General features: G+C 43.3%; 1 protein-coding gene across 7 annotated transcripts in view; it reads right to left on the bottom strand.

The window, feature by feature from the left end:
• Positions 1-9,096, bottom strand: part of Srbd1 (S1 RNA binding domain 1) — a 267,356-nt gene that overhangs the window by 204,130 nt on the left and 54,130 nt on the right. For all 7 annotated transcript variants that reach the window (XM_013517552.1, XM_013517551.1, XM_013517549.1 and 4 more), the window contains one exon: positions 2,647-2,813. In XM_013517552.1, coding sequence (XP_013373006.1) covers positions 2,647-2,813 — 167 coding nt within the window. The remainder of the gene's footprint in view (positions 1-2,646; positions 2,814-9,096) is intronic.

The raw sequence follows: 9,096 nt of genomic DNA on the forward strand, positions 1-9,096 counted from the left end.
TACCAGGGTCACTATGACAAAAGCACTATGTCCTGTTGGCCTGCACAGAAGGAAGAAAAGCGATAACTTTAGAGAAAATGCAGAAAACTTTTCTTCCTACCCAGAATTGCACTATCTAACTTCATGGTGGGGTCATAATTCATATATCTTGCTGCCGGGTGGTTTGAGCCACCAGGGGTACAGGCACAACTGCACCACTTCTACCACCAGTAGTACAAGCCGATGGGACAGTCATATGTGCATCACCAGTGGTTCAAGCCGACAGGAACGTGTTAATTCACTTCCTAATGGCAGTGCATACCAAGAAATATATTTGACTTTCCAACCCAACTTATACATGCATATGTAATATTGAAACAATCTTTCATAAAACAGTATTTACTTTTACTATAGAAACTACCCTCTTATGTTTTCTATTCTCTTATTTCATCTTTTAAAAAGTGGCAGGACTTCTCATCTACAGGCAGCAATTAACAAGTTGAGAAACAAAGCTCTAGTTATAGAAAATTCTGAGCTTAAGAAAAGGTAGAGACCATATCTCATTACCAAAAATAAATGTCTATATTCTGGAGAAACATCTAAGGGCCAGGCAATGCCCCCATATATGTCGAGGGATATTCCTCTACTAATATTCAAGTATGGAACTCTTTTGCAGGAGAAGTGTTTTTTTATAGAAAATAGTAATAATAATCTTGACATCAAGTTTCTATTTGTCTCTTTACAATGATTGTTAGGGTACTTAACTTTTTTATGTTAACTATTCTTTTTTTGGTACTGGGAATCAAACTCAGGACCTTGCACTTGCCAGGCAGGTGCTTGTGCCGCTGAGCTATATCCCCAGCCCAAGCAAAATATTTCTGTTTGTGACACTTTCCCAATTTCAGATCCCCAAACCCTCAAACTTTGTCCATAATAAGTAAGCTTTAATGTAGAAAGCTTACTTCAGAATCTGCAAACTGGGGCCTTCCAAATGTACCCTATGGATAGTTTAGTTTGGTCCAGAAATTTTTTACATAAAACCCCAGATTCCCAACTTCTTTTCAGAAACAGGAAACTCAGGCCAGGATATAGCTCAATGGCACAGTGTCTACCTGGCAAGCACAAGGCCCTGAGTTCAATTCCTGGTATAAAAAGAAAGAGAAAAAAAGGAAAGAAGATAAGAGGGAAGGAGGGGGGAAGGAGGGAGGGAAGAAGGAAGGAAGGAAGGAAGGAAGGAAGGAAGGAACGAAGGAAGGAAGGAAGGAAGGAACGAAGGAAGGAAGGAAGGAAGGAAGGAAGGAGGGAGGGAGGGAAGGAACGAGGGAGGGAGGGAGGGAGGGGGAAGCTGCAGCAAACTGGGCATAGACAAGCTTGCATGTCAGTGATCTGCTACAGAAGAGTAAAGGCTCTTGTTTACTCTCCAGCTCTTATACCCTGATGCTGGATTATATCCTGGAAGATACGCATCTTTGATTAGCAAGTCATTTTTACTTCTCATTGGCTAATTGATTCTGCCTCTCCAAGAAACACTAATTCCCTACAAACTAGTATGTTGATTCTCTTGGCACTAAAAGAACTTCAACAAAAAGGACAGGAAGGTTAGTAGATACAGGTTCCCCAAACATCACAGAAAACTTAGCAGGATTATTGTAAAGATAATCCTTAGTCCTTTTTGAATAGCTTGATGGAAGGGTAATACACAATTTTAATCAGATCCTTGTTGTAGACTTGAAGAACATACACATTAACAACTCAATGTTTATAGGAGACATGCAATAAACATCTAAAGGGTGAACAATGTTTTGACAAATGCTTCTGAGTAACAGTAGCACGGTTAGTCTTGAGGTTTTTGTATGTATATTTCTGAGTTATTATATTATGTCCAAAGGCATATTTTTTTAGAAGATACTGTACTTTTGATTCTATACTATATAAAACTTATAATTGACTAAGGTTAAACTACCATTATTTTTAAAAGAATAGAAAAAGAAAATATACACTTCCTACCAAACTCTACAGAACACAGGGCACTGTAGGGTATGGGTTGTTTGCCCTCGTTATCACATAGCTGACGGACAGCAGGATCGCAAGAGGGGATCCAACAGCATAAAATGCTAGCCTAGGAAACAATTAAAATTCAAAACATTTAAAGTATGGCTTTTACTGAATGCTTATGGTTTGGCTGTCTTACAGTCAAAAAATTGTCAAGTTGAGTTATTATAGGTTGGAAGCCATCTGGTACTTCCAAAGAACTCTCCATTTAGGGACTGGGCAGTACTAAGACAGCTTTACACAAGCTGTTGAAGATTTAGACCAATATGTACTTTTCTGCATTTCCTGTTGACAATGCTAATTTTGCCATTACACGCAATCGTTCCTGAAAGAAGGCAACAGTCAAACCCAGCGGCACACAGTCACCTTACAACTGCTACACACCCATGCTATACACACACACACCAGGAGAGGGACTCTGCACACTCCTAAGTACGTCGACTGGAAATGACTTTCTCAGTCACAGGAGGAATACCTTCAGATTACAATAATCAAGGAAACAAAACACTGCAACTGTCCAAACATACAGCCATTCACTCTGTCCCCGCTTCTCCTCCCTGGATCACACAGCCTCTCCCTCCTTACATGAGGCTGAGCCCTTCCTGCGTTTCTTACCGCAACTCCTCTAGGGTCTGTCGGACTTCTCTCAAGGAATCGGCGTCCAAGTTATTAATGAGCTCTTTTCTATAACGTACAATGAAGGGAATTGTGTTATCATCGTTAAAGAGACGAATGATGTTGGCACAAACCCAAAGCTCAATATTAGTTCTCTCGGATAAAACCTGCAAATAAAAAATATGTAGCCATTTAAAACACTGGAAATTAAGCATCTATCCTATAATGTATAGTCTCAAATACATATAGTACTAAATAGTTTCTCCAGTCACAAAAAAACCACTTGCTGTGGTTTCCAAAAGAAAACTATATAAATTACATATGGGAACTGACAATCACAATGGTAAAATAGTCATTTCACTAATTCAGTGAAATCTAGTCAAAACCACTGTATGATTCAAATTCCACAGAGCTCACTAAGAGCACTTTTCAATAATGCAGGGATGTCCTTTTCCTCTCAGAGTGGCAGGGAAGATGGAGGCGTGGGTAACTCACTCAGGCAGCAAGCATGCGCGGAAAAGACATTTTAATCATTGCCAGTGAGAAGGTACACAACGTAAGATCTAGAGGAAAAGCAATTTGGCAACACGTATCAAGATTTGTAAGGTCTGCTGGGCATGGTGGCGCAAGCCTGTAATCCCAGCACTCGAGAGGCTGAGGCAGGAGGATCGTTGTGAGTTCGAGACCAGCCTGGGCTACAAAGTGAGCTCAAGGCCTGCCTGGACTGCATAGCAGGACCATGTCTCAACAAGACCAAAACAAAATTGTAAGGTCTGCTGGGCATGGTGGCACACACCTGTTAATTCCAGCACTCAGAAGTCTGAGACAGGAGGATCACTGCAAATTCTAGGCCAGCCTGTGCTACATAGGGAGTTCACGGCCAGCCTGAGCTACACAATGAGACACCGTCTTAAAAAAATAATAATAATAATGTCTAAACTCTTTTATCCAGTAATTCCACTCCTGAAATTCATCCTGATATATCTCTGGTAAATATATCATTTATCATTTTTCAAAGTACTATTTCTAACATAGTAACAGCCAGCAAAAAGTAAGTTATAATGAGGAATTGGTAAATAATTGTATTATGCCATACAGGAGCATACCACTTAAGAATATGAAGCAGCTCTATATGCATTCACATGGAATGATTCACAAAATTGAGGAACATGAGTTGTATGAAAGGTAACTAGTTAATTGAAGGTTAGGGCAGGGCAGAGGACCCATCAGTAATTTCTGAATTGTTATCATGCACAGATATTACAGAATCAAAATAATTATTTTTAAAATGACATCTTCTGCAGGTCTCAGCAAAATGTACATGTAAGCAGAAAAGTTTTTAAAAGTCAGCCTGGAGAAGAAAAAGAATAAAATTATTTCAGCAACTATCCTCAAAACCTAAGCAACTGTTTTAAAGTAAAGAACAGAAGCACAAGTCATTAATTTTTCAATCTTGATGCCCAAGATCTGCCAAAAAATTGAAGGAAAAAAAACCGTAGGAAAATTATTAAAGAATTAGAGTCAACTGATTAACAAAATCAAGATAAGCTAGATAACAGACTGAATTTTAAAACTACAGAAGAAATAAAGGGCTCCAGAAACTCCTGAAAACCACAATGACAATCACACTGACTGAGGTCAGTCTCCAGGCATGCTGCATCCTGAGACCTACATCTCCGCACCCATGCTGATGGATTAGCACCAAATCTCCAATGAGGGCGCTCCAGCCTAACTCCTGTCCCAGCGGACTCTAGACCCATCCAAGTCTTTAGCACAGTTTTTAGAAATCTAATGTGCATCTCAATCTTGTATGGACAAAGTGATCGTCTTTCAAACTTACTCCTCTGCCAGTTTCCTCCATGTTTATTTAAATGGGTCAAGCTAGAAAACATTTCCATCTCCTTCAACTTTCAGATCCAGTCCATCGTAAGAGCCCATTAATTCCACAACCAAGTATTTCCTTAGTCTCCTCATTTCTTCAGCCCCACATCCCAATCCCATTCCAGCCTGGACTACAGAGATAGCCATTAAGCGCTCTCCCTGCACCCATGCAGTCCCATCTAGTCCTTCAATATTCTTTTCAAAATCTATAGGTACCTTGTCATTGAACTGGTGAAGTCCAGCACTGCTTTCGCACTGCATGTGGATCTGAACTCCTTACCTGACCCCAGGGCATCAGCCTCTCTCTCCAGCCTCCTCCAGCCTTCCCCTAAAACCATTGCATTAACCCAGTCATGGACTTCTCTCAGGTCTAGTCTAAGTGCTTCCTTCTTGAAAGGTCTTAACTGTGCTGCTACCTCATTCAGAAATGCCCCTCTTTATTGTTATCATCCCTAGCTCTCCCCCAAATAATTCACTGGAATTTCCTCCTCAAATTCATACCTTTGGGCCAGGGATATAGCTCAGGGGCACAAGTACCTGCCTGGCAAGTGCAAGGTCTTGAGTTCGATTTCCAGTTTAAAAAAAAAAAAAATACCTTTTCTCGCTTCCTATTCCAATTACCATCATCACCTCCCACCGAAACTTTCGGGGATGTTGTCACTATCTCCTCCAATATGTGGTGACCTCCCCGTTATGCACCAGCCATACGGCATGACAGTACTTTCCCCATCTCCAGCTCCACATTTGGTTCAAGCAACCAGTTTCTTTAAACATTAACAGCTGGTAATCCCAGCACTTGTGAAGGTGAGGCAGGAGGCTTCAAGTGAGACTGAGGCGAGGCTGGGCTACATAGCCATTCCCAGGCTAGTCTGGACAACACAGAACCAGACACTTTCCCCGAAGCAAAACAAAACACAGCCAGGGAGATTAACCCAGTCAGTATGAAGCTCAAGATTTAGGCTGAACTCGGGGCCCCCGCACAATTCCTTCCTCTGGAGAACGCAGCTTGTTGAAGCAGAAGCATGGAGTGATCTTGCTATTAAGAGGATAGAAGTGCTAATAGCTGAGGCGGTTTCAGGGCACCAACCATAACTTTCGTACTACATAGGTCAACAAATCTTTATTGCTTAAACTAGCCTGAGATGGGTTTTCTGTTACTGTAACCCAAAGCCCGCTGATCAGTGTCCTCAGCATCACCGAGTGTTCTCAACCACACCCACCTACTCTACCCTGAGGAGGCAAATGAAGCCACTGCTCCCTTGCCTTGAGGGAGGGCAGAAAAACTAAAGCTAATAGGAGGGAAAAACAGAAAACTGTAATTTTTTAATTGTACCTTTAACACAAAAGTTACTCAAGCATTTTTCCCTTCCAGGAAACTCATTCCAAAAACAATTCCCACAGGGTTTTTTCTTTGTTCTGTTGGTACTGGAAACTGAACAATGAGCTACATCTCCAGCCCACGTAGGGCATCACTAAGCTGCCCATGGACTCAGACATGTAGTCTTCCAGCCTCAGTCTCCTCCAGCGCGAGCTCTTAAAGACAACAGAAAGCCTGTAGATAAACTGGCCTCTGGGCTTCACTTTTCACTTGGGAATAGGCTGTCCACTTTCACCTGCGTGGGCCTTTCCCCTATGAATGAGCTATCACTTTTCACCTGCAACTCGAACCTCTGCTTTGCATAGGCTCACAAATTCCACAGATTTCTAACCCCCAAATCAAATAAATACACCCAGCTCCAGACCAAAATGTGTCTCACTCTCTGATGGCCTGCACTCTTTTCTAAGTGTGCATTTTCGTCCTAAATCAGTCTTTTCTGTGACTGCTGACAAGTCTTGAAAATTATATTTCGGTTTTTTGTTTGTCTGTTTTGAAGTTAAGTAGGAAAATTTACTGAAGAATAGCAACAGGGAGGGGGGAATAAGAATAGCTCCCGAGAGACAGGAGGGGTCCCGAATGAATGGCTTGCCCTGAGAATTATGCTTTGTGAGGGCAGTCAGCGACCTTATTCTGTGAGTGGTGTAAACTCAAGTTCGCCGTCTCCTCAGGAACTTCCTCGGACCATGTCCACTTGTTACCAGTTACTTAGATCCATATGCTCAGGTTCGTTTGCTGGCCGCTGACTCAACCTAAGAAGGTCATTTATTTTGGGGAAAAGAAAAAAAGGGATTATGCAAAGCCACCTCCAAGGAGATGGAAGGGCCCACTTGCCTCAGATCTCCATCTTACTATGTACAGGTGGTGTTAGGATCTATCACAGTAAGGAACAGAGGGGGTGGGAAATATCGTCCCTTCCTGAAACCAGACCTCTCTCCCCTTTCCCTGTGGAAATGACACTAGATTGATCTGCTGGTGCCAGCGTCTGCATATTCCGCCCATTCATCTGAGCTAACACGAGACAGAGGCAGCAGGTTATACCCTAGGCCTGAGGAAGTTTAGAGAAGGGACCGTCTGCAAAGGAAAAAAATCTAAATTTTAAGTTCTGTTTTACAGTCAGTACTGCTTACATGCTGACACTCTCAAGGTGCTTTTCCACAAATACTACCTTTTACCTCAAAAATATGTAGCACTTTGGTATCATTCTCTTTGCCTTCCATCAAACCTGTCTATATTACTACTGATTATACAGTATTTCTAAAATAATCAAGACCCTAGTTTTTTCTTTTCTTTTTTTAATATAAGCTGCAATTATTATAAACAGCTAAGTTAGGTAGAAGTATTACAGGCAGTCAGACAGCACTAGGCCCTTGAGGGAGTCAGTGAAAAAGACAAAAACACAGTACCACTGTGGTTTGGAGGGACCTCTGGAGAAGGCCAGGCCTCGAGATAAGGACAGAATGACCAGGCCTATGTGCCTCCCAGAGAGATAAGCAATAAATTAAAGATTATACTATAAGTGATATCACCTGATCCAATAAAGTCTAGATAGACATCAGTCACCCAGGTGGATGACCAGAACCACCTGATCCATCCCTTCCCAAACAGGACTTTGTTCTTTCCGTGTACACTTGCTATGTGACCTGCTTCCCCATTGGATCAACATTACCTAAACAGCTACACTTGTAATCTTGTTGGTTAATCACAGTTTTGGCCCACGCTGTACCCACCTCATGATTTTACACTCACCTTGTGATTTTGCTCTATTAGACTTCCTTCAAGAAATGGGCTCACTGGCAACCCACTTTTGGGTCCCCTCCTGTCTCTCAGGAGCTATCTCTTTCAATAAATTTTTCCTACTCTTAACCTCTGTTGTCTCTTAAAGTTCATTCTTCAATTTTAAGGAATATGAACTCGGCATTATCTGACATTTAAGGGTAAGAATTACATTTATTTCCCCTATAACACAATGACTCTTCTTACCGACTAGTGAAAGTTCTAACACTGTGGCACAATTTTAAAATCCCTTCTCAAGCTTGGCCCCAAACTTTCACTGTCCTGACAAGAGTCAGCAATCTAAAAGGGAAGAGAAAACATTAATGGACCCCACAATCCTACCACTTGGGGAGGCTGAGTCAGGAAGATTGCCAAGAATTCAAGGCCAGCCTGGGCTATATAGTGAACTCAAGGCCAATCTGAATTACATAGCAAGAAACCATTTCAAAAAACAAAAAAAAATTAATGGAAATAAGTACAAATAAGACAACACATGCTAGGCCCTCAGAGGTCTCACGCTTTCAGGAGAGAACTGCAACCTGGAACAATCAAGGAACATTTCCCCCAGCACCAGGGAAGCCACGTGGCAGGGAGCGCCAGCCTTCGGGCTGGCCCCCAGCCTCGCAGGCACCTGGGAGGAGGGCCCCTGGCGCTCAGGAAGCTACATGGCGAAGAGTGCCAGCCTTTGGGCTGGCCCCCAGCCTCAAAGGCGCCCAGGAGGAGGGATCCCGGCGCCCGAGAAGCCACACGGCAGGGAGCGCTGGCCTTCGGGCCAGCCCCCAGCCTCACAGGCACCTAGGAGGAGGGCCCTCAGACTAGCCACTGCCACACAATTCAGAACTATCATGGCACAGAGAAGCAATGACACAATTGGCCCACCACACACCGGCTGTGGAGGCCCACCCGCGGACGTGCATGAATCATTCCAACAGGGAGAAACCCATGGGAACATGTGCCACATGAGGGGTCACTCTTGCCCCTGCCGTTGAGAACCAGAAAGGTCCAGAGTCAGCAGAGGAGCAGCTGCTGAACAAGGACTCAGAGAACATGAGAGTATAGACTAAGCCTGAAGAGTCAGAGGTCTAGTGGACTAGAGTCATGAGAGCCATTCGAAGCTGTAAACCAGGAGGACCTCTCGCAATACCTGGGGAGATCTCCTGGAAGCCATTCTTCCCCTGACAGTACAGGCTGCGGTGGAGGAGTGCGTGGAGGACAGGGGAGGTCTGCAGCGAGACTCCTGCTGCCTGTGCTGATGGTTGGACAGAGGACACTAACTGGTTGTGGGGTCCTAATGTGATGCGAGGCTGGAGAAAAAAAGCTACAAAAAATGGCTTTCACCCCAGATGGCTCACTTGAGATGTTAGTAAGAATTGCCTCCTCAGTATTCTATCGCTGTGACGAGGAGGAGGCCAAGGAGA

This window comes from Chinchilla lanigera, unplaced genomic scaffold (assembly GCF_000276665.1).
Source record: "Chinchilla lanigera isolate Chin_1 unplaced genomic scaffold, ChiLan1.0 scaffold00040, whole genome shotgun sequence".
Lineage (NCBI taxonomy): Eukaryota > Metazoa > Chordata > Mammalia > Rodentia > Chinchillidae > Chinchilla > Chinchilla lanigera.